The sequence below is a fragment of the Sceloporus undulatus genome, chromosome 5 (genome assembly GCF_019175285.1).
Source record: "Sceloporus undulatus isolate JIND9_A2432 ecotype Alabama chromosome 5, SceUnd_v1.1, whole genome shotgun sequence".
NCBI classification, from domain to species: Eukaryota; Metazoa; Chordata; class Lepidosauria; order Squamata; family Phrynosomatidae; genus Sceloporus; species Sceloporus undulatus.
The window spans coordinates 171,075,109-171,101,907 of record NC_056526.1 but is presented as its reverse complement, the minus strand read 5'-3'; the positions used below and the strand labels follow the sequence as shown (position 1 = coordinate 171,101,907).

The following is a 26,799-nucleotide window of genomic DNA, read 5'->3' as shown; positions in this document are numbered from 1 at the left end:
CACCCTTTCATAACCCTTAGTATGTACCTAGTACGTACTTTTTGCCTGTGCGGAACGGGCCAAAGTCACTTTTAGATTTATGCCCTTCCAGTGGAGGCACATGGTAAGAGATGCTGCAATTACAGAAAGTGTGGGGAGGGGGAATATATAGCTGTCAGTAGGGCAGGAGGTAGGAATATTAGCAACCTGAGATATGTAGATGACACAATACTATAAGCAGAAACTAACACATATCTAGAATGATTACTGAACAGGACCAAGCAGGAGGGTACCAAGGTAGGTATGATGCTGAACATTAAAAAAAAAAAATAACAATCATGGAAGATTTACAAGAATTCATCGTAGAGAATGAGAAAATTGAAATAATCAAAGGGCTCCCATACCTGGGATCACACATTAATTAGAGTGGAGACTGCAATCAAGAAATTAGAAGACTAGGATTGGGAAGGGCAGTTATGAAAGAACTGGACAAGGTCCTAAATAAACATATAGCTCTGGACACTAAAGTGAGGATCGTCCAAGCCACTGTATTCCCCATAACCATGTATGGATGTGAGAGCTGGACAGTGAAGAAAACTGACAGAAATAAAATAAACTCTTTTGAGAAGTAGTGCTGGAGAAGAGTGCTGAGGATAACCGTGGACAGCCAAGACGACAAACATATGGGTTTTTGAACAGATCAAGCCTGAACTCTCCCTGGAAGCCAGGAACACTAAATTGAGGCTTGTGTATTTTGGCCACATTACGAGAAGTCATCAATCATTGGTAAAGACAATGATGCAAGGAAAGGTAGAAGGCAGCGGAAAGAGAGGGAGATCACTTGCCAGATGGATGGACTCAGAGAGAAAACCGGTGTGTTGGGTTTGAGTAGACTAGTGGAGGATAGGGGGTCTTGAAGAAGTTTCATCCACAGGGTCACCATGAGTCGAGGTCAGTCTGAGGACAGTTAACAATAACAATAGGGAAACATCTGGCATCCGCTGATACTGTACTTTCTTCCTTTCAAGCAATGGTAAAGCCTTGTTAGAAGTTCAGATTCTGACTGGAAAGAATATCTGAAGGCTTTATAAGAACATCTGCTGAAATTTCCTCTTCTATACAACTATCAAAGGTACATGAGCCCACTCCTGTATTTCACCTGGCAATCTTAGGCCTAAGTTATACACACACCTAAAAAATGGGAACAGTTTCCGACTGTTGCTGCCTCTTCCCACACAGCAATGAGAAATATATACAGTATTTACCTATATGTATACATTTCCCATCAGTTACCAAGGCAAAGCTGAGCATTACTGAAATGCCTGGCAACATTTACAAAAGACAAGATTCTGTAAAGTTTGAGAGAATCATACATTTTTGGCTTTCACTACCTACTTCATTACACAAAAAATGAGCATGACACAAATGTGTGTACTATACACACACGAGACTAAGGTACATAATAGGATTTGAATGGTCTATGCTAACTAGGCCATTTCAGACGTGACCCATTGTATGGTTTATTCAAAGGAGTTAAAATACCACCAACATTGGAGAGGCAACAGTACATTCACGTGATATTGCACAACTTAAAATATTGAGGTTTGTTTTCAAATATTAAATAAAAAAGCTTTCAAACACAAGTGGGTAACTTCCAGGAGCTAGGAGAGAAATACTGTATATCTTTATACGATGTAAAGTCTCTGAAGAGTGTTATGGGCCATTTTTCTGAGTTCAGTCCTTCTGCTCACATTCTCACTTGTTGCAGGCCTGAATAGGATTTATTTCTAAACAAGGTATGACTGTCTGATCATTTCCTGTTTGGAAAAATATATATATTAATATTATTTATTTATTTATTTATAGCCCACCCAATCACAAGGAATCCAGGTGGGTTACAGCAATAAAAATACATAAATATAAAATACAGTACATAAAAATAAAAATACACTCTTCTCCTTGAGGCTAGCCCTGATGGAGATGGGCCAGCCTTTTCACTCCCTCCCAGGCCAGAAGATGACAGTTGCCATGGAGGGAGGGCTCTTCTTCCTGAAATAGCCCTTAAAGGTTGAGGGAAGCCCAAAACACAACAAATGGCCAATAACACCTAACAGAAGCTTTGGCAATTGTACTACTGGCCATGGCAAAGAGCAGAACAAATCCACATATTTTAGTAATGTGGGCGTAGGGATCACTGGAGCTGCACTTGAAATCATGATTTAAACTAACTGATGATGTAACTAAGAACAAAAAACAAGATTCATGAATCACATTCATGATTTCTGTAGCCCTATGTCTATTCCTTCCAGTTCCTGTTGACACTTCAATCAATCAACACTGTATTTATATCCTGCCTCAAAGCAAAACATATGAGAGCTTGAAAAAGCTGGGCACATTCAGTATGGAGAAGAGAAGACTGAGGGGTGACATGACCACACTCTTTAAATACCTCAACAAGTGCCACAAAGAGAGTGCAGGCTTGTTCTCTGCTGCCTTGGAGCAGAACTAGGTCTAATGGTTTTAAATTACAAGAGGGTAGATTTAAATTGAACATTAGAAGGAAGTTCTTGACACTAAGAATGGTTCAGCAATGAACCAATTGTAGAGAGAGGTGGTGGAGTTTCCTAGTCTAGATGTCTTAGCTGCAGATATTGCATTAAGCAGGAGGTTCGACCTCCACTTCTATGAATCCATGTCCCCGCCCCCAAAGTAGGACTAAAAGTAGGCATCAGAGTATATAGTTACAGCAATTGGATGACACTTTGCCGTGGCTCCATCCCAGAGAATCCCAGGATAGGCAGTTTGGTGAGGTACTTAAGATTCCCTGCTAGAGTGCTCTAGTACTGTAGTTCAGGAGAGTGCACTGGAGCAATTGAGCAAAGAACTCTGGCATCTCACCAAGCTACAAATTCCAGGATTCCACAGAATGGAGCCATGACATTTAAAGTGATTATTAAACTGCTATAACTTTGTTAGTGGCTGTAACTGTGTAAATGCTCTCTAACCTGAAGAAAACACAACACAGCACCACTGCTTTCCTGCTCCTGTGCCACTTCACTGAGTATAGCATGTGAGAAAAGGGAAAATGTAGAATCTCTCAAAAGTGCACAAAGATGCCTAAGGGATTTTCCTTCCAGATTACCAAAATTCCATGTTTCCAAAATAACTTCTAAACATGTAGGTAGCCCAGAGAATGACTGTGATTAAGCAGAAGGGCTGCTGAACAGGTAGAGAGAAAATTCTGCTATCTGAACACCAGTAGAATAAGAGTTGCAATACATGTGGATAACACCAGAAGAGACAACCCATAAAACCCCAATTTAATTCATATGGGTGGAAACATTCACATATTTTCTTCTAGTTATACTCCTAATGATATGTAAACATGTCTAGGAAGAAGTACATTTTGTGCTGGTGACACTGGGGAAAAGATCATATTCTACTAAATATGTCAATCAACAGTGTCCTTAGGCTGTACAGTATATGACATGGCATCTTTGCTGAAGCCTTGTCAAAACAGTTCCTTCTCATTTATTGTTGCACTGTTTAAATTGGGAATCTTGCACAGGAATATAAAACCAATGGGTACAATTAGGATACAGGTCACGTTCTTCATGCCTAACATCCCACAAGGAGTAGAATGTTACTGGAAACCACCAGGGCTTTTGTATGTGGCAGTTACTCCAGCACATATTCTGCCCGTGCACTTGAGAATTGCTCTACTGAATTATTTGGGGAAGTCTTTATTCCATGCACAAATGCAGAAGGGATATGGGTGTGAAAAGTTGCATTTTAACCCTTGCATTCATTTAACTGCACTGGAGAAACTACACGGGTCATTTTTTTGTTTAGCAGTCACTATGCGTGGCACCACAGAAGTTAGACAAACAAGACTACTAATTATTTTCATTCTGAAAATAGCAGACAACTGTTTCAAGAACAAACTGCAGTGCAGCCTGATACAATGGGACAAAAGCACCATGTTATTTTAACTTTTCAAAGTGGTATTTGCTAGATTTTGATGGTTGGTTGTTTAAGTCAGCTGATGTTTTCCTGAAAAAGCCAGTAACTTTGCAACCAACCACCCCTTGTCAACATCTATATATTGCTGAAGATCTGTAGCCTCTGTTTAGTTAAATTATAAAACAACATTTTGTACATAAACAGTAAGGTGGTCACTGATCCTTTGAACATCATGTGGTGCAAGGATGTTGTTGCTGCATGCCTTCAAATAATTTCTGACTTATGGTAACCCTAAGACAAACCTACCACAGGGTTTTCTTTGCAAGATTTGTTCAGTTGGAGTTTTCCATGCCTTTCTCTGACGCTGAGACAGAGAGTGACTTTCCAAAGTCTACCAGTGGATTTTTACAGCCAAACAGGGAATGAACCTGAGTCTCCTAGAATCCATGTGCAATTTTCAACCCACTATGCTATAATGGTGCAGGAAGGACCATTTAAAAACTCAGGCCTGTTACAGACAGCCAAAATAAAGCTGCTTCAGGTCACAGTGGAGGTATGGTGTTTCAATGATGCATGTCTCTAAGAGTCCAGAAGTCGCACCAAAGTCACCTCCAGACTGGAGCGTGGCTTTGGTGCGGCTCTGACTCTTAGGACGCATGCATCATTGAAACACCATACCTCCACTGTGACCCGAAGCAGCTTTATTTTGGCTGTCTGTAACAGGCCTCAGTCTTGCTTTTTTTAAAAAAATTGCAAATGCTGTGCAGTCCAAGTTTGGTCCAAGTTTGCCTTGGAGTGCTTGACCTTTTAGGTAGCTGGCTAGTAAGACAACTTAGGACTATAATGTAGGAGAGGGCAGTTTTCTTCATGAACAAAATCCTGCTACAGTGAAGGAATGATCCTGATCAAGATTGTGGCACAAAAGGTTGCCTCCCCATGAGCCTTACCTTTCTGCTAGAGTTCCAGACTGGCTATTTCACTCTCGGTCCCACATGGCTATTTATTATTTAAAATTTCATGCACCACACAGCAAACTTTGCAATGATCACAATATGGCTGGACTCCTCATGGTGCATTATGCTATCAGTTGCCTTTTTCCAATGTTGTACAAAAGTGCCTAGGAAAGGCAGACATAACCTGACAACTCCGAACAGCCTATTTCTCCAGTGCCTGGCTTTGTTCATAAGTTAACACACCTTCTCTCACCCTTCCAGACGCCTTTTCCTCCAACCCTCATCTCTTATGCCAGAACAGTTACATGAATATGTTGCACCAAAAACGAATCAAGCCTATGATGGCAGATATAAGATTCTCTTGAAAACATACTGTGCATTATACTGTGCATAAAATATACTCTACATTTCCAACTTAGATTATAATTCCACACCAGACAATATAAGGACATGAACAATCATCCAGCACATCTGGAAAAATACCAAGTTGAGGAAGACTACATAATCATAATCGCTAATAACAAGACAAGATGCTGATCCAATTCTGATACAAAACATATACCAGGAATATTTACTGTACAATCCTATCCATGTCTACTCAAATGGAAGCCCCACTGATTTCCAAAGGGTTTATTCCCAGGTGTGTGGACACAATAAGTCTACTTTAGTAATCAAGACTAGGTTTACAATCTGCATAGGGGTAATTGCAGGGCTAGGAAAAACCAAATGCTTTGGTATGGCAGGAGATGAAGCAAATGGTAACATCAGAAGTAGGTTCCCAGCAAAGATGCTTAAAACCCTTGGCTAGCTAAAGACATTTTGCTAGCTAACACTACATTTATGTTGAGGAACGTAATACTGTACCAGAGGCAACCAACTTATTTAGGCACAAGATGGTAAAAAATCCCTCAAGTATCTCTACTTATCCCAATACAACGACCAGCTATATAGCAAAACCCTTTGCTATTCTTTCATGACACCTAAAATTGACTGCCTAAGCTAACACTGTGGCTAAGTAGGGCCATCCCTATAAAAACCTTGTGGTCACTTTGATCTATCAAAGAAGACAACAATCTGATTTAGAAACATGTCTCTGAGAGGCAGCCACTATGCTCCAGTTCACATGAATGCACACATATGTGTAGAATGCGCATACACCTTTCCGTATATTAAAATATAGGGTTGTTCTTCCTTGGCTTACCCCATTCCCTAAACAAAGACAATTATATGATTTATCAGCACACTAAACCTTCTGAATCAAAAAGAGCTTTTAGTATTTTCTCCTATTTCTCTCCTTTTCCCTTTGTCTTGTAGAAGGGACTCTTCAGAGACAGGTGCTCCCTTGAGAAGGCTGTAGCACAGATGCCAGATAATATATTAAATAGCCCAAGGGCAATGGTGTGTGCACTGAACAGCTAATCTAGTAGATTTTTTCTTCTTCAGAATACTAAACAGAAATGTGAATATATTCCAAAGGAAAGTGGCAACTGAATAAAAGGGTGGGGGGGAGGCAAGGACAAGTGGATAAGCTGCCCCCAGTACTGAATGTACCTTCTCCTACCTCTTGTTTGTTCATAGAATCATAGAATTGGAAGAGACCACAAGGGCCATCCAGTCCAAACCCCTGCCATGCAGGAATTCTCAATCAAACCATCCCTGACAGATGGTCATCCAGCCTCTGTTTAAAGACCTCTAAGGAAGGAGACTCCACCACTCTCCAAGGAAGTGTGTTCCACTGTCGAACAGCCCATACTTCTTGTTGTTGTTGTTATGTGTGCCTTCAAGTCACTTCTGACTTATGGCAACCCTAAGACAAACCTATCAAAAGGTTTTCTTGGCAAGATTTGGTCAGAAGGTGTTTGCCTTTGCTTTCTTCTAAGGTTAGGAGAATGTGACTTCCCAAAGTTACCAAGTGCGTTTCATGGCCAAGCAAGAAATTGAACCTGAGTCTCCAGAGTCATAGTTCAACACTCAAACTACTATGCCATTCTGGCTTTCTTACATATATGATTAATGGTATAATTTTTGGTTAAAAGATAATGGGAGCTGAATATGAAGAGACAACATGCATAACTATTTCAAGGCCTTGCTCTCAAGTTCCCTAAAATCACCTATGCAGGTGCATGTGTACATACATACATACACAATATTCTACTTAAGCACATTAACTACTTTGCTAAATATGCTTTGCTTCTCCATGAAGCCTGCTCACATTAACCTGCCACAGGTCTAGAACGGAATAGTTGTTAGGGAGATAGAAAAGATCTGACTTAGACAAGAAACTCACAGGGTGACCTTGGTCCAGTTCCTATTGATCATCTTAATTTACCTCCCAGATTTGTAAAACTACAAAAGGGAGGAATCATTTGAAGCACTGGAATGAGTGGGATAGTATTCATGATTTTGATAACAGATGAATTTAAATGAAAAACTGGTTTGGTAAGGACATGAACAAAATGATGCCTCAAAGTCAAGTGGCAAGATAAATGCTCATCACCTTCTGGAATCTATTTTAGGGCTTGTCAACACAGGTATGTAATCATCCGATATCTCCCCACTTGATGACTTGCAGCTAAGCGTTCAGCTCCATTCAACAGTGTTATGCCCAGGATGAAATGAAGTTTCTATCCAGTATTACACCTGTGATGGCTCATCACCTATGCAAGTCACCACTTGACAACATAAGTATTCATGCACCAGCCTTCAAAATATTCAGTAAACTAGTTCCAGTTTCTGGAAGGGAGGATTAGTAGCTCGGTGTTTATGCAACAGCTTTGCATGGAGAAGGTCCCAGGTTCAATGTGAAGTCGAAGGCTTTCATGGCCGACATCCATGGTTTTTTGTGGGGGTTTTGGGCCATGTGGCCATGTTCTAGAAAGTTTTCTTCCTAACGTTTTGCCAGCGCCAGCCACAGATGCTGGTGAAACGTCAGGAAGAAAATTTTCTAGAACATGGCCACATGGCCCAGGTTCAATCTTCAGTATCTCTTAATTGAAAGGATCAGGGAACAGATGGCAGAGAAAAACTGCTGTTTGAACACATGGAAAGGGGTTGTCAATCTGAACAGACAGATGGAACTTGTTCTGGCTAACAGAAGACCACAACTGTGATACTGCAACCTTTATTTTAAAAAACCAAACATACCCTTTTCCCAAGCCATGTAGCAGACATACCAACAGCCTCTTTGCTAAGCATCAGCTCTCCATTTGAGCACTGCAAACTAGGTCTAATCCCAAAACTCTCACTAATTGGTTTGTATTTGTCTAATCTGGAACCCCTGCTGCTCTGAACTCAAAAATATATGCCTCTTCCTGCTACTCCATTTGAGTTTTTATCTGTGTATTTTGTAATCATGCAGGTCAGGAAATACCTTACCTAAGAAAACAAAGCAAAAACAAGTTGTGGGATGCTTTCAATACAGTAGTTGAAGTAGTAAGCCAAAACCAAACTCCCACAATTCCAACTCCTTAATTCAACTGTTATTCTAAGAAAAGAAATAGCAAAATGCAGGCCTATGACTAACAGCTTCAATTTTTCCCCTCCTGTTTGGTTCACCCTGCGAAATATTGGTGACACGTGTGTTCCAAACTCTCTTGTAGGCACAAATCCACAAACACTCTTCACAGATGCTTTAAACTTTACTTAACAGAATTCACAGGTTCCCACCATCACCCAAATAAACTTTACAGTCAAAGGCAGTCTCTAGTTTCTTCACTGAGATTCCTCTTCGACCTTTCCCTTCCGACTGGACCACTTCTCCAGGGTTTCTGTTTCTTCCTTGCCTCTCTCGCCGAGCCTCGGACCCTGCTCCCACTGTTCAGCCTTTGAATCCCACCACTCTCCTTACAGCATTCCTTCCTCCTTTCAGCACCACTCTCCTCTTTGCGGATACCTAAAGTCTCCTTCCTCCCAGGCCTCCGCTGGGTCCTCTCTTCTCTCCTGTTGTACTTCTGCCCGATCAACCCTCTCCTCGCCCTCCCCTTCCTGACTACACAACTTACCCGATGAAGAAGGCAGTGAAGCTTTGAAAGCTTGCAACATGTATATTGTGCATTTTGGTTTACCAATAAAGGTATCATTGTTGGGTGGATTTTTGATTAGTTCAGTTTATGTTAGTAAAGCAGCTGCCCAATGGTTATTGGTTAGCGTGGTTTTTGCAGGTCCAGATGGCCTGACAGAAGAAACTATAGGAAAGCTGGCAAGAATTGGAAGACAAAACACAGGAGGAAGATATTCATCTTCCTCAGTGCAGATGAGCTGCATACATTCCACCAGCATGAATTCATCTTCCTCAGTGTCTCCTACCGTCTGCCTAATTATGTCAAATTACATATCTAGATGGGAAATCTAGATTCCATAGTACAGCAATATGTTCCCTATTCCATTACAAGAAAAGAGCATATAAGGACTAGTATCTTCTGTTTATTGAAACACATGCAGCCCTAGCCAACATTGTCAATGGTGAAGGCCAGGCCACTACCATCTAGAGGACCATATGATTCCTATTTTTGTAGTAAAGTATGACATGCAATTCAATGACATAAATACTGGTGCACAGGCAACCCTGTGGCTGTAGATACATGATGTGCATGTATTATGGAGTATTAGCATTTAATAGCCATCGAGTGCCTTCTGACCAGCCAAGCTAAACACAGGTACAGTTGCTTCTCCTAATTCATGGATCTCGGATCCACAACCTTGAAAATCCACAGAGGGGCGATCTCCACTATTTTTAATGGGGTGCACCCTTATGTGCAGGCATGCACATGGGCATGTGCCCCATTCAAGCCTATGGGGCCTGAATATGCGTGAGCCTCCATTTTTGCGAGGGGTCCGGAACGGATCTCCTGCAAAAACGGAGGGCCAACTGTCAACCATATACTGCAACAGAGCAAGCATACCTAACATGCACTCTCTTTTTGCCACCTTGTGATTGTGGGTCACCAGTCATTCAGCAAGATCAAGGAGTAGTTCCAGTTTACCAGAAGCTTTGTGGAGGAAAACTAACCACATGAAGGTAGTCTTACACAGAAAGGAAACAATTGGTGAGGAAACCGCTGGTGCGAGTGAGATCTGGTGAGATACTATACAAAACTTCCCTTTTAAACATATTATGACTATTTACATAATACCAGACTTTTTAGAGTAACTATGACAGAACTGGACAAGAGCCTAAAGTGTAAAGTAACAACTCTGAACACTGAGGTGAGGATCATCCAAGCCCTTGAATTCCCCATCACCATGACTTAAGGAGTTGGGTATGTTTAGCCTGGAGAAGAGAAGGTTAAGAGGTGATATGACAGTCCTGTTTAAATATTTGAAGAGATGTCATATTGAGGATAGAACAAGGTTATTTTCTGCTGCTCCAGAGAATAACACCCAGAACAAGGGATACAAGCTACAGGAAGAGAGATTCCCGACAGTAAGAGTTGTTTGTATAGAACAGATCAAGCCCTAACTCTCCTTGGAAGCCAGGATGAGGCTGTCGTACATTGGTACATCATGAGAAGGAATGAATCATTAAAAAAGACAATGATGATAAGAAAGAGAGAAGACAGCAGAAATAGAGACAGACCACATGCTAGATGGTTAGACTCAACAAGGGAAGCCACAGATCTGAATCTGCAGTAACTGAGTACAGCTGTTGGGAAAACTGGAGAGGTCTCATCCATTTGTCATGAGTCAAGACAACTCAAGGGCAGTTAACAATTGCTCTTTTCAAAATACAAAAGGACACACTCTTGCCCCAAGGAGCTTACAATCTAAAATTTGTTTCAGGAAAAGCAGAGGAAGGAAACAGAGGCTAGTGTAAACTAGAAAAAAAGATGCAGTTCTTACAGCTGCAGTTGCTTTGGATTAATTACAGGCTGATTTACAGTATGGCTCAAGAACCAAAGGATGTGCCAAAGGTTTCACAGGTAGATTCTAAGGACATTTTTGGAAGAACCATATGGCACACTTGTGACACAAGCTTCGTTCAAGGCAGCCCTCAAGTCACCACTGGGTCAGTGAGATCCACCCAAAATTGACATACAGACCCAGAAGTACTGTACTGACAGCTTGCCAAGAATGCCAGACTTGGAGGTCTTCTTATCTTCACTGTACAGGAAAAATTTGGCAAACAGATACCATGGTTAAAGCAGAGCTTGTACAGGGTACTTTTTTTGAATTACAACAACTAGTTCTGAAAAAACTATAAGAAAATTTTGTATTATTTTTACTGCACTTACATAACACCTCCAGCATCACATCCCTAGATGGCAGATGACTCACTCCCATTGGACAGGATGGGAAAGCTGAGGTCAATGAGCCAAGGCCACCAGATGAGTCTATGATCAACAGGTTATTCTTCCAACATTCTCCTGACTGGGCCACACAGAATCACTTTTGACAAGGGAGTTCAGTAAGGAAATAGTAAAATTATCAAACAAAATACAGAAGTTGTGACCCATGTTTTGTAATTGTCAAAATAAGTTGTCAAAAAAAAAAAGCCTTCTTGAACAAGAGACTGCTGCACACAATATGTAAAGCATGGCTTTAAAGTAGAACTAGGTCAAGGTTTAATCAGATTACACTCTTGTTATCTCAAAGCTTTTTTCTCCCCTGCCTATTTTCTAGTAATTATACTGTATATACAGGATGAATTAATGGGTTATAAGCAAGTCAACACCCCAAAATGAATGTGCTTCTCACCATGTTGATGTGCCTTTGAGTGTTCTGTATTTCACCACCTTTTTTAATAAAATAATAATAATAATAATAATAGGTTTTATTTATATACCGCCCAATCACTGGGAATCTGAGTGGTTTACAATAGAGGGGATAACAGACAGTTCCCTGCCCACAGGCTTACAATCTAAAAGACACGACACAAAAGGAGAAGGGAATGGTGAGGGGGGGAGGGAATCAGGTCCAGCATTCTTCTCTCCCTCTGAGGCCTGGACCAAGGCAGATGGACCGGAGGGAGGGCTCTTCTTCTTCAGGCTAGCCCCTGATGGAACTGGGCCAGCCTACTCTCTCCCTCAGAGTCACAAGCCTGGTAGATGAAGGAAATGCTGTAGATGTAGCATATCTTTATTTTATTTATTTACAGTATTTATATCCCGCCCTTCAGTCCTAAAGGCTCTCATATCTCTCTCAATCTTGATTTCAGTAAAGCTTCTGACAAATTCTCCCATGACGTTCTTGCAAAAAAGCTACTAAAATGTGGGCTACACAATGCAACTGTTAGGTAGATTTGTAATTCGTTTACTGACTGAATCCAAAGGGTAGTCAATAATGGATCCTCATCTTGGAGACAAGTGGGTGCCATAGGATTCTGTGGGATTAATAATCTATTCAATGTTGCTTCTGTGCTATTCAACATCTATTCTATTCTGTGCTATTCAACCTCTTTATCAATGACTTGGATGATGGAACAGAGTGCATGCTTATCAAACTTGCAGATGACACTAATTTAGGAGGGGTAGCTGATAACCCCAGAGGACAGGAACAGAATTCAAAATGACCTTAACAGATCAGAATGCTGGACCAAAATTAACAAACTAAATTTCAACATGGAGAAATGCAGAATACTACATTTGGGCAACTGGGCAATACAAATGAAATGCAGACATAGATGGGTGACAAGTGGCTTGATAGCAGTACATGAAAAAGGGATCTAGGAGTTTTAGTGGACCACAGGCTGAACCTGAGTCAGCAATGTGATGTAGCAGCTAAGAGAGACAATGCAATTCTAGGATGCATCAACAGATCAATGAAAGTAATAGTACCACTTTATACAGCTTTGGCCAGACCTCACTTGGAATACTGTATCATTTCTGGGCACCATATTTCAAGAAGGATGTGGACAGGGTAGAGCATGTTCAGAGGAGGGTGACCAAAATGGTGAAAGGACTGGAAACCATGCCCTATGAGGGACAGCAGCAAAAATTTGGGATGTCTCTAGCCTTACAGTTCAAGACAACTGCTGAACCCAGAAAGCCATTGCAGACATCTATCCTCTCCCAACCCACCCAGGGTTTCCCTCAACCTGGAGTTTGAAGTTATACTATTCCCTTTCCTCTCAGAGTTATCATACAATATTGTAGCATAACATTGTTTTGTTACTTGAAAATAAGTGTATGAAACTGACACTTGATCTTAACCAAAAGGCCCAGAAGCAATAGTTAAGTGTATGAAACCTGATCTGAATCAGTCCCAATGCATATGGCTTGGGGAGGTTTACACCTGCTCCCACACATTTTGTTACCTAAAAATCAAGCCTTTCTGCCCTGTGTAGGAAGCTAAAAAGCAATCTATTGGGAGCAGCACACGGGTGTGTGTGTGTGTGTGAGAGAGAGAGAGAGAGAGAGCATGCCTTCAAGTCACTTGTCAGCTTATGGCGAGCTCATGAATTTCATAAGGTTTTCTTAGGCCAGGAATTCTTACAGGTGGTTTTCTTCCTCTGACCAGCACATTTACATGTACATAAAAAAATAAGTTTCAGCTGCATGAGTTAAACACAGTGTGGTCATTTATCTTCAAATAAGCTTTGCTGGTTTAATCGTGCCAATGACAACTCCCCCCCCCACCCCCACACACAGTAATCTAGAGCTTAATTGTAATATATATTTTCCTATTTACAGTATTATATTTGTTTTCATCTATGTTTGGGAGTCACTTTGCAAAGTCATTGTCCCAAAAGGCAGAGTATAAATATTTTCCATAAAAACAGAAGTGTTCAATGACTATTAGAGAGTTTAGGAAGCTATTAATGGGGACACAACAAATCTCCTAATGGCTTCCGATCCATGAAAATCCTCCTACTCCTTAATACCAGTATCAGAGAAGACATTCGGCTACTGTCCAGCATTTGTAAGAATGCCTGACAGGGATAGGACATGGAGGTACTAGAAAGCTGTTGAAGGCAGGAGATCAGAATGGTGACATTCTTCCCATACCAATGATAGCCAAATCAAGACAAGGGAGCCATTATCTACTTCTGCATTCCATTAGTATCATGTGTAGATTACTTACAGTACTAGTTATTTCACAATCCTAGTTTTGTTCCCTCTCACTGTCTCTAAGTGATGGAGGTTATTATCCTCCCCATTATAAAGACAGCAAACTGAGGCTGGATGAGCTATTACCTGCAGCTATTGGCAAATTTCTGGCTTCACTGGGACAACTTCTTGCAAATGCCTCATACCACAGGATTTCTACATGTTTTCTTGATATACCCCTCTTAATTTTGTTGTCTCTTACATTTCTCCCAGTATCAGAAGCATTATATGCATGCAGGGCAATAAGTTGGACAAGATGGGCTATCAGTACTGCCCTCCCTCTCTTTAGTGAGTTTATAAAGTTGCATCCATCTCATGTATGCCAAAGGATGGGAAAACAAACTTCTCTTTCACAGGCCTCTTATTGGAGAACGCTTTTTAGTTACACTGCCTGCTCCTCTGCATTCACTCTTCAGGCATTTAAGTAGACTACAAACAATGGCTACAGCACTTTTGAAGTCTTCACATCTTTTTTGCCCCATACTGGATGAAAAGCAAGTGAGTCTGGATACGCAGCTGCCACACCAAGCAACTTACATTAGTCAATGGGAACTCCTTGTAGATACAGCCTGCACAAATGAGACCCCAAATGTTATAAAGGCTGGAAAAACTCCCTCTTTGTACTGTGTAATCATGGCTGCAGAAGCCAAGGATGAAGCACACTTGAAATTTTACATATCATAGTTAAAAGCTAATATTCTTCCAGGGCTTGTAGTTGGGGGGGGGGGGGGCGAGCAGCACTCAAAGAGGAGAAGGCTGGTGATTCCTTTCTATTTTTTTTTTTTAATTAAGTGGCAACTATTCTGGTTTGTTGTTTGTTTTGTTTTGACTCGTTCAAGTTGTTACATGCACATATATTAGCTTCTTAATGCTATCTGATGAGTGAAGCTGGCAGGGTTCTTCCCCCTCCCTACACCATGGTGGGGGGGGAGGAGTAGAATGTGGTTTTATGCCTTTGTCTTCATATTTTCTTTTCTTATTTTGTTTTAAAATAAAGCATACCTTGCTAATATGGCAGGTTAGGTTCCAGACCAGTATGGCAAAGCACGTATCACCTTAGAGTGAATCACACCCTTTTTTTCACTTGCAAATACAAACCTACATAAAAGCCAGTGCCAGTGTGGCATAGTGGTATAGTGCTTTGAGCACCCGCCTACGACTCTGGAGACCACGATTCTGGCCAAGGAAACAGGCTGGTGACCTTGGGCAAGTCACACTCTTAACCTCAGAGAATGGCAACCCTCTGAACAAACCTTGCCAAGAAAACCTCACGACAGGTTCACCTTAGGGTCTCCCTAAGTCAAAAATGACTTGGCGGCATACAACAACTAGTGTATATGAAAACCTACAAACATATTAACACTGCAGAGGTTTGAACTTGATGGCCCATGAGGCCCCTTCCAACTCTTTGATTCTATGAGTCTATGGCTTTAAACTATGAAGTGCACAAACACGTCACAGTAAAAACAAGGCCTTCAAGGAGAATGCGAAAATGTGCAGTCGTGTTGATCCATATCAAAAAACTAGTTCTAGCAGTTTTCATCTTCATTAGGATCAGGACTTTGTAGAATGGGTCAGTAGAGACAGGAGAAAAGGGAAACAAAAGAAATACAGTCAACTCTCCGTATTCATGGATTCAAGCATCCATAGCTTTGAAATAATCAAAAATACTGTATATCAATTCCAAAAAGCAAACCTTGATTTTATCATTTTATATAAGGGACACCATTTTACTATCCAGTGTATTTAATGAGATTTGAACATCCATGGATTTTGGTATCCATGGAGAGTCCGGGAACCAAACCCCAGGAGATATCAAGGCCCACTGTACAACTCAGAAAATCAAAGCGGGAAGGGAAGGGATGGGAAGAGAAGGGACGGACCAGCCCAAATATCATTTTTCAAGGCTGAATCCTAAATCAAATCAAAACTTGTATCTAGGCCCAACAGCCTTAAAATGTGCTTCAATATATGTTTCAATTAGAAAATGTCTTACTATACAGGTATTGCAAAACAAGGTTGAAACAAGAGTCAGACCAGCTATCAGAGCACAAAATATTCAAAGGAAAGGAAAGCTAGTCTGGCGACTTTATTCACACACCAGCTGCTCTTTCCAAAATTAAATACCTTATAGCCTTAGTGTGAGCTACAATTTAATTAGGTATCAACAAGAACCTGTTCTTAGAGATTTGGTTTATACAAGTTTATGTAAACTTCTGGGGAAATCCCATTTAAAAATAACTGGATTATACAGAGGCAGGTGTAAGAAGGGAACACAGTCATCTAGCTGAAGGATCAGACCTAAAAGTGGCAAATAATTGGTTTTACATAATTTGATTATTCATCCTTTCCCCAGCTGGAAATGTCATACCCTCACTTTTCTACTGTCTTCTGTTACACAACACAAGAATAAGGCCCTGGCTTGCAGGCTGCCTTTGAGAGGCACTGTATTATGATCAGAGCCATTAGCCATTGCTCATATGACTTAAGTATTTCATTTTGTGTCTGAATCATTTTTCATAATGAATGTTTCACAATTTACGATTCTACTCCTACAAACGGAAGAGTAAATTGACTCCCTCGTTGGTGTAGTACAGATATTAATGTCAACTCCATTCAAATCATTATTTGCAAAACAGGAGCCAATCTTAGACGTATGTATTCTTTTCTTCTCAATGTGAATCCCTTTCTTTGCTAGCTTTAATCATTGTTTAGCACTGAATTTAAACCAATACAACCACAGTCACAATCTTAACTGGATCCCACCAAATGATGATCACAAAACCATAGTAAAGATGGAAGCCCTCATTAATGTTAACTATAGCTAGAAAGGAAGCCAGGAAATGTGAAATCCTTGGTAAAATGAATGACAGGCGAGAACTTTCAACTCCAAATTTAATTAATTATGGTTTTTACTATTCCTGTTTTATATCTTCTGCCCTAAACTAATGACTAAGGAATATTTCAGATGTTTTCTCCCTAAAAGTAAATCAAGTATTTGTCTGGAAATGGGAAACCCTGCACATAGACCAGCATACTCAGTAAATGCACACACATTTTCCACTCAACTAGGGTGTGTCCACACTGCACCATTATAGCAGTTTGATACTACTTTGATTGCCATGGCTCCATCCTATGGAATCCTTGAGTTTGTAGTCCAGTGAAGAACTTTGAATTTGAATCACAGCACTAGAGCTTTCTGGCAGAGAATCCTAAGAACCTCACAACTATAAATCCCAGCATTCCATAGGATAGAGCCATGGCATTTAAAGTTGTATTGAAGTTCTACAGCTGTGTAGTGTGGATACTCCCAAACTGTAGACTTAATGGATCAAGGAGATGTATGTTAAGTGTTAACTTACTATTCAGCAATTGGTTTAACAGCTTTAGTCTAGCTGGGACTAGTATTTAGGCCACTAGATTAGGTCATTGTTTTCACATGTGGCTTCCTTGCATATTTTTTTCTCCACAAAATACTCCATGTACGACAGTGTCAACTCTCAGACACTGAACTTCTCTGAGGTTTATGCAGGATTGAAAGCGCCACATAAGGTCCTTCAACATTCACCCCCCAAGGGCATGTCCCATCCATGCTCCTACACATCTCCTACTAATTTTAATGGAGACTATGAAATAATATTTTTTTCAGGATCATGTTCCAAAGCTTCTGTGAGCTTCCTCCAGAGCACAGCTTCCTATACTACTCTAAGAACTGTTCTCACCTATCAAGTACTTCTAAAGTGACATTTAAGTCAGAATGGGATGAAGAAATGGTATGGAAGGCATATTTGGATATGGCAAATGGAAATTCCCATATGCCAAACATTACATTTTCCCACATCTTAATGCTGGGTGTATAAGTCTCACCCTGGGGAAGCTACCAAGTAAGCTGTTATTATGAATGATTCCCACTTACCGCTAATGAATTACCTTCAGTCACCAGTCACCATTTGTGTCTAACTTGTAGCTTACTATCTAAACACATCAGCGGTCACTGGATAATGCAACCAAAGGGCTTTTAAGTTAACATGTGCACCAGGCAGCAGAATGATACAACTGCCACAAGCAATTACCCTCCAAGCCAGTCACAAAGTGATTGGTTGGGCTTTCACTATGCTTAGAATTAGTAATACTGTGCTTTACAATAAAATCTTCAATTCTTTCCTCTGTCCTTTGCCTTCAAATTTTATACCAGGAGAAGCACTATGAACTGCATGAAACGTAAAACTGGAATAAAGCACTGAAGTAATGCCACTCACATAGCTTTTTGTATAATTTAGCTTATTTTTGCTGTTGCATTTTTAAAAAAGTTTCATTTCCAACATTTTAGCAAATATCTACAGGTAAGCAGTTATAGCGGTGTACTGGTTTGAGCCATTATAGTGGTTTGACTTTGACTATGGCACGGTACATACCGCCAACAAGCAGCGTACCGGCACTGATCCTAGGATTAGGGACCACGTAGCAACCACACGATCCCTAACCCTAGAACATACAAGCGGCTTAACAATGGCAACACCTTGTCTACACAGGCACCACCATTGTTATGTAGGCGATGCGTGGCATCCGCACATTGCCACATGCCACTTATGTAATGAGTGTGCCATTGGCACACATTACATCCGCCCTGCAGTGAAAAAAGAACCCGCTTTTCTGGGTTCTTTTTCCTCCGGAGGGAAGCCGCGTGATTTGGTGGCTGTGGCTTCCCTCCAGAGGAAAGTAGGCCACTGGCAGGCCGCCCTTTTTGGGCAGTTTGTCCCAGGCCCATGACTCCAGAGACCAAGGTTCGAATCCCAGCTCAGCCATGTAAACCCACTGGGTGACCCTGGGCAAATCACAGCCTCAAAGAAGAGCAGTGACAACCTCCCTTGAACATATTTTGCCAAGTAAATTCTATTATATGGTTGCTTAGGGTCACCTAAGTGGGAAATGATGGCACACAACAACAAACATGTATCCAAAACAGAAAAGTAACAGTATGATTTTCTCTAGCTTCTCAAGCTATTGTGGGGACAAAATTATCTAAACTGTCATCCTTACCTACATGATTACATACCACAACTTAGCATACGCCATTTATCATATGCTAAGTTGTTGCTCTTTTCTTATTCTTACTCCATTGGTTACTTTAATGATTTTCAAATTCCCCCAACTAACTATATGTACCACAAATCTTCTACTGCTGGAAATCAATATGTTCAGTAACATTTAGAATTTCCCCCTTATCTTCCTTAATTCAAGTAAATAACTATTTCACATTTATTTCTTAACACATATATCAAGGCACCCAAATATCACCATTGGCAAACAAGCAATACATAGTTCATTACTCTTCCCTATTACCTGCTGCACTGCAGAACTGATTTTATTTTTGAGAATGAAATAAAGCAAGTTATTGTTATTAACTTTATATCACATCTTTCCCCCAAGAAACAGAACTCAAAGCAACAAGCTGAAAGCCCACATTTAAACTATGAAAATATTCAGTTGTTTACAACTTGAAGCAACGCAGTCAATGCATACAAATGCAAAATTCTACATTTAGGCCATAAAAACCAAATGTACTGGTATAGGACAGGGGATAAAGTGCTCAGCACTACTACATGCGAAAAGGAACATGAGATTATTGTTGACCATAAAGTAAATAGGGGCCAGCATTGTGATGCTACAGGAAAGATGACAAACACTATTTTAGCCTGCTTTAGAAAAAGCATAATTTCCAAGTTGATGGAAGTAACCATCCCACTATATTCTGTGCTGGTTAGGCCTCAGCTGGAGCCCTCACTCAGTTCTATATCCACTTTAAGGAGGATATAGACAAGATGGAGCAGATTCCGAGAAGGACAACAAAGATGGTAAGAGGTATGGAGCACAAACCCCATGCGGAAAGGTTGAAGGAGCCGAGTTTGTTCAGCCTGGAGAAGAGAAGACTGAGTAGTGACATGATTCCATGCTTCAAATACCTCAAGGGTTGTCACAGAGAGGAGAGGGCATGCCTGTTCTCTGTTGCCCCAAATGACAGGACCAGATCTAATGGTTTGAAGATACAGGAGAACAAATTTAAATTGAACATTACAAGGAACTTTTGACAGGAAGAGTGTTTCAGCAACGGAACCAATTGCCCGGAGAAATGGTGAGGCCCCGTTCTCTGGGCATCTCCAAAAACAGGCTCGAAAGCTACCTGCTGGGGCTGCTTTAGTTGAAGATCCTGCACTGAGCACTGAACTGCATGACTCAATGGGCCACAAGGCCATTTACAGCTCTATCATTCTAAGTCAGGCAGGCTTTTTGGCAGCTGGCCAAGAAATGGATTTGTTACCAGTGTAGTAGTTTCCTTAAAGAGGTGTTATTAATATTTTAATGGATTTGTATTTCCTTAAATTATGCCTTTAGCTTCATTCTGTTTTTATCTTTGGTTCTGTTTCATATTTTAGTTTTATGTTTTACTAGGTTTTACCATAATCTACCGTAGGTCCCATTGTGACAAGATAGACAGATAGAATCCAATAAATAAGGAAAGAAAATCCATATCACTGTACAGCCACAATATCCCACTCCCATTCATAGATACAGGTGTAAATAGGTGTCTTCAGCCATGTATCCCTCTTTGGATACTTCAAAAGGCAGTGGCTGTTAACCCTAAAGTGTATTTCCAAAGCAGTGACTAGTAATTTATTCGGGTTGTTTTTTTTTTTTTAAAAAGCAGAACATTAGAATTATGATTTACTGCTATTTATAGAGTACTGTTACACACACACACTTATCTCTTTAAGTATTTACCCATGCAGACTCTACAGAAATAAATAACATAAATCCTAGACTAGTTTAGAAGAGTGGCAGTCCAGATTTCCCCTAGCTGTATTTTAGTTTGTGGGGGGAAAGCCACCCCCCAAAAAGGCTGTACGACTGTTACCTTTCACAAAAATCTATAAATAATCTGCAGTCCAGTTAACTATCAGAAGAGGGTGGGCAGGGACACACTTTCCTCTCTGCTTTTCTCACAGCGAACACTTACATAACCAGCTTTAGCCCACTTTTTCTCTCATTCCTTCTAAGCTAGAAGACATTTAAACCTCCCATATTTTGATTATCACAAAAATAAGCCTAGCCACATGCTCTCAGCAAAAATTAAGACACAGAGTGTGACTTGAGCTACTTTCAGATCTCCATCCCAGAATATCTCAGAAGTAGACAAATGTATCATTTTACATCAGAATAGTCCCTGGTTTGTGTGACAAATCTTGAATAGAAATTGGAGCTGATCAGGCTAAAATAAACTAGTGAAAGCACAACAGAAGTAAACCACAGAACGAAGATTTTTTAAAGGGCACAAGACAAGTTGGCAGAAAACTGAAGAAAGGCATTATGCTTTTAGGGTTCCCTCCGGGGGGCAGGTTGTTTCAAGGAACACAACCTACGTAACACAATCCATACTATTCAGAAATGTCCTACTGAACTCAAGGGTCTTACTCCCTAGAAAGCGGATATAAGATTGTAGCCTTAAAGCTGCCATACAATACAGAAACAGAGTCATCTAACTTTCTTTGTCACCTGAGACAGACCAGAAAAACTGACCCACCCAAATCAGAGTACATAGTTAGAATCCAAAGCCAGACAAACTATTTTAACATAGGAAACAGAGAAGACTATGAGAACCATTCCTCACAGCAAAATACAACCAAGGAAATAACAATTTTCTGCTCCTTTAAGACACATAAAACCTACTGCCTAAGGCACCCATCTCTCATAATGCCTACACACAGTAAAGGTCATCCTATCCTGCAATCTGTCTTTTCAGTGGGATGTATCTCACCTGTCTTCCAAGGAGCTCTGGGTATGTGCATAATCCCTTCCCACCCATTTTATCATCACAACCATCCTATGATGTAAGGTAAGCTGAAAAAAAGTGAACAGTCTAAGGTCACCAAACAAGCTTTACAGTTAAACTTGGGTCTCATATAATCCTACTGCAGTACTCTTAAGTGCTACACAGCCCAGTCACTCAATGTAACATGCATGCAAATAGCTGGCACTTTTAGCCATGGGACCATCCATGATGACTTACATCTAGCATCAGAGAAGTTTTACCAATGTGTCATCCAGACTCCCTGTTATATGCCAAACCATTTCATGAAACAGTATTATGTGAATATTCATTGCATAAGAAGCAGATGTATCCCTAAACAGCCAGAAGTTACTTCATGTTTTAAGCATGTTTTCCTACCTTAATTCTATTTCCCACATACACACACACACCAGTAAAAAAATGTTTTAGCTAACTGGCTTTCCATCAAACAGTTCCAAACTCAATCAGGCAATAAAGTGCACTTAAGCAGTGTGTTGTGTTCTGGCAACTATTTTGCTGGTTTAACAATGAGTTCATTAATTCAAGACTTACATTTTAAAAATCTGCAATGCACTCAGCTGCCTATCCTTAAAGCTACTCTGCTTCTATGACATCACAGCAGGTAAGCCAACAGAGAAATGCTACTCCAGCCTGTAAATAACATTATAGCAGCTTAAGCTCTTAGTAGCGCTGGATGATATGTAGTCCATGCTCATTCAATGCATTAGCCAAGTATAAGAATCTGGAAGGTAGAAAATTTCTTCTGCCAACAACGGAAAGATTCAACCCCGTATAGAAAGCATTCAGTATGAGAACATACTACAACTCTAAGTCTACAGCTAAAATGAAAGTTAAAAAGGAGATAGGAGTTAGATCAGAACTCTGAGATAAAAGCTTTAGATAATACCAACACCAGGCCATTCACTCCAGATCCATATAAATTATCTCTGCAAGTCACTCCAACAGCCATTAACACACTCTAACCTCTCAGTAAGATGTTTGGAATACAAGAACCTTATTTCCTGGGATAACTGGGTTGAAAATTCAAGCCCTATGGTACTGGGCTTGACACAAATTGTCTTGGAGGTCTACTGAAGTACACAGCTGCCCTTCAGAACAAATGCATGCACACACTTGAAAGGTTACAACCAATAGGCTACTGAAGTTATGCCAAAGGTATTATGTTATGCCAAAGGTCAAAACTGAAATGAAGTTTTTAAACACATCACGTTGTAACAGGGCATTCCATGGTGTATTCTATTTGCCAGCTGGAGAATACACACATATTCTAAAACTAATACTGCATCAGATTCATAGTGGCACAGATAGAATACAAAGATGGCACCAGGGATACTCACAAAACAATAAGGTTGCCACTGAACTTTTTTCTATTATTTGTTATGTCAGAAATATACTGTAATACTAATTAATTGCAAAGTAATGTTGATAACACAGCTAACATTCCTCCAGGCTGGTGTGAGAAGCATCTAAAAATACCTATTTGCATGTATGTTCATTTTTACAAAACCTAACTATGATTTTCACAAGACTATACACTTCCTTGCACTACACCTACCACAGATGCTCCACACAAACACACACTGCCATCTTTTATCTCAGTCTGCATTTTCAGTTTTCTAGAAGAGGCTTGAACAAAAACTGCTTATCCTGGTTTTCTTCTTTCTTTCCTAAGACAGGAAGATAACAATGTTAACAACTAGATACAATCAAGAACCAGAAATGCTAAGGAACATACATGTTTATTGTGGAAACAGCTTTTATGGACTAGAGCTCATTTTTTGTCATATACATGGATCTTTCTCCTCTGTTAGTGGGTTCTCTAAAGAGCATTAACACCTTGCTCCTTTTCCAGGCTTTCGGCCACATCTCCATTTACTTTTGACCACAGCGCCGGATATACTCAAAGCTCAATCCTAGCAACAAGGTGGCTGCAAATGGACGACACTTCCTTTTCCTTTCCATCTGGGACAACAGCTCAGAATGAGTTTTAACACATCTCCCCATAAACCAACTGGAGATGCCAACCAGGCCTTCTTTTCACTATCTTTCAGCACAGATGCAGCTGGGTTTGTGGGCACATTTGCACCCATGCTTCTGTTAACAGGGAAGCAATATCCTTTACGTAACATGCTGCTCACAAATAGCACCAGCAATCAGAAACAATTCAGAGAGATTCTCCTATCGACCCACTTATCCTATGGTTCATATCAAAGGCTACTCACTCAGCTGCTGCCAGTAAACTCAATACCAGTCAATACACTTACATTCACCTGAACAGCCCACTCCATCCTTCCTCAAGGGCCATTAACATTTATTCATTTAAAACAGCTCTACACCAGCTGTAGTGGTTCAAGTGTTGGACTACGACTCTGGAGACCAGGGTTTGATGCCCAGCCCAGCTATGAAGCCCACTGGGTGACTGTGGGCAAGTCACATGCTCTCAGCCTCAGGGAAAGGCAATGGCAAACCTCTTCTGAACAAAGCCTGCCAAGAAAACCCCATGATAGGTTCGCCTTTGGGCTACCATAAGTTGGAAACCACAACAATAACGAACACCAGCCTGTGAGGCTGCTACAGCCTAGGTAGCAATGCATCAAAACACAAGATCGTGTGTGGCAAAATGCTTGTAAGGGGGAAGAGAAATGCCTTCAAAGCCAATCTAAACAGGCAATGGAAACGGCATTGGGATGTAATAATCACACAGTGATGTAATACTCAAGCAGTTCCAAGTACCATATTACGGACATCCAAACACTTTAAAAGGTCAGGGATGAGAGACCAGCGTACAGAGACGGTTTTAAGCAAATGTTTATCCTAATCCCAACAAATCCTAGAGCGCGTTTGTGTTGGGGGGGATTGCAGTAGCGAACTACAGCCCTCTCCCCCCCCCCCCCCCAGTTTCTGCTGCATTAGGAACAATCCACCATAACATACCCACTTCATGCATAGAAGTCATTGTGTAACAAGCCCTCTCTCCCTCTCCAGCTCCCTGGGCTTCTGAGGACTCCCCCAACTGGGCCTGGAAAACCTTATCAGCTGCATCACAACAATAGAGGCAGCTGCGGGAGGGTCACACACACCTGACCCAGCAGACCCACTGGGGTTTACAAGAGAGGACCCAAACCCCATTGTTGTGTTTGGGTTCTTTAAAAAGAGAGGCAACACTGAAAGCTTAACTATCCCCAAGGGAAACAGAGGGGTGTGTGTGTATTATACACACACATATAAACATGTATGTATAGGTGTGTGTATGTGTATTACATATATATATATATACAGACATATATACCCTCACAAACACATATGCATACACATGCACATGTGTATGTGTGTGCATGTGTATTATTTATATATATACACACACATACATATGTATATGTACTGTATATAATATGTGTGTGCATATGTATATATGTGTGTGTATTTATACATGTATACACATACACAAACATATGTATATGTGTGTTCATATGTGTATAGATATGTGTGTATGTGTATTGTATGTATGTATGTATGTATACATACACACACAAAAACATATAATATATGAGTATATGTGTATATATGTGTGCGTGTATGAGAGTGCGCTGAACTCCTGGGATGCAAAAGCACACAAAGACACACAACACAACCCCCGACAGAGATTATTTACTATTTAACCCCTTGCATGCCAATGTGCCTGCCGTTTATTTTCTTTGCCAACCAATGACTGAAAGAGAGAGAGCGCATGATAATGATAATCAATGTTACTATGAACTGCAATGTTATTAATTATATTAGCAACTGCATTATTAGTAACTGCATTATTATGTTAGTAACTACACTATTATTAATTATATTAGTAACCACATTGGTGCATTGGTATTATGTTAGTAATTGCAGTATTATTAAGTACAGTACATTAGTAATTATGTTAGTAACAGCACTACTATTAGTTACATTAGCAGCTACTCTTATCACGTTAGTAACTGCAATATTATTAATTACATTAGCAACATCAATACATTAGCAACACTAATTACATTAGTACCTGCACTATTATTGATTAGATTAGTAACTGCAGTGTCGTCCCGTTAGTAACTGCGTTTGTAACTGCACTGCTGTTACCTAACATTTATTAGCCTTATTAGTGCCATCATCATTAACATTAGGATCCTTACTGACCTTATCCCTGCCACTACAGTTTATATTACTATCGTTATCCTTAACCAGGCTCCAGACTCACCCAGAAGATGACGTTGAAGCCGAAGATGAAATACTTGATGCAACAACTGACTTCAGGGCCCTTGTAGTGCTTCCCGGACATCCTCGGGGTTCATGAAGACGCTTCGCCGCTCGCAGCCACGGCTTCGGGGAAAGAAGGAGCGGGGAGGACAGCGACCGAAGGAGCAAGCTCGAGGGCTGGGTGAGGGCTCCGTTGCCTCCGAGCCGGCCACGGACCCCGCTCCCCCTCCGCCGCCTCCTTCCCTGAAGGAAGACAGAGGCGTTCTGATCGCCTCAAGAGGAGCCCCCCTTTGACACCGAGGGTGGGCGGGGCCTCCACAGAAAAAGGGGAGGAGCCACCGCACCGCCAAGAAAAAACATTGGAGGGAGAGGAGCGGGACGCACAGATTGGCTGAGAGGGGTTTGATGGAAGGGCGCGCTGTCCAATCAGATGTAGCGGAACCCTAGCGTGGTCGAGGGAGGGAGGGAGCGTGTGGGTTTCTTCTTCAGTTCAGTTGGCCCCTCGCAGCCTCAGAGCGAAGGTGGCTTTCTCTGTTCTAACAGCGTTGTGATTGGGAGACTTGGACCGTACCAAGTGACGCTGTAAATAGGGGGAGGCGGTGAGGCGACAGCAATGAGACATTTTGGCAACAATGGGTTTAACCCGCGTCCCCTTTAAAAGGGTGAAGAGATGGTAGGCCCACTGGGAGAAGTTGCTTATTATTATTATTATTATTATTATTATTATTATTATTATTATTATTTTCCCCAAAAAACAAATCAATTCTAA

General features: G+C 40.8%; 1 protein-coding gene across 6 annotated transcripts in view; it reads right to left on the bottom strand.

The window, feature by feature from the left end:
- The window catches only part of TSPAN5 (tetraspanin 5), a 105,636-nt gene extending 79,326 nt beyond the window's left edge, over positions 1-26,310 (bottom strand). For all 6 annotated transcript variants that reach the window (XR_006104300.1, XR_006104301.1, XR_006104297.1 and 3 more), the window contains exon 1: positions 26,032-26,310. Coding sequence is in view for 1 of the 6 variants with exons in the window: in XM_042470805.1 (XP_042326739.1) it covers positions 26,032-26,112 (81 nt within the window). In the remaining 5 variants the exon portion in view is untranslated. The remainder of the gene's footprint in view (positions 1-26,031) is intronic.
- Between the last annotated feature and the right edge of the window lie 489 nt (positions 26,311-26,799).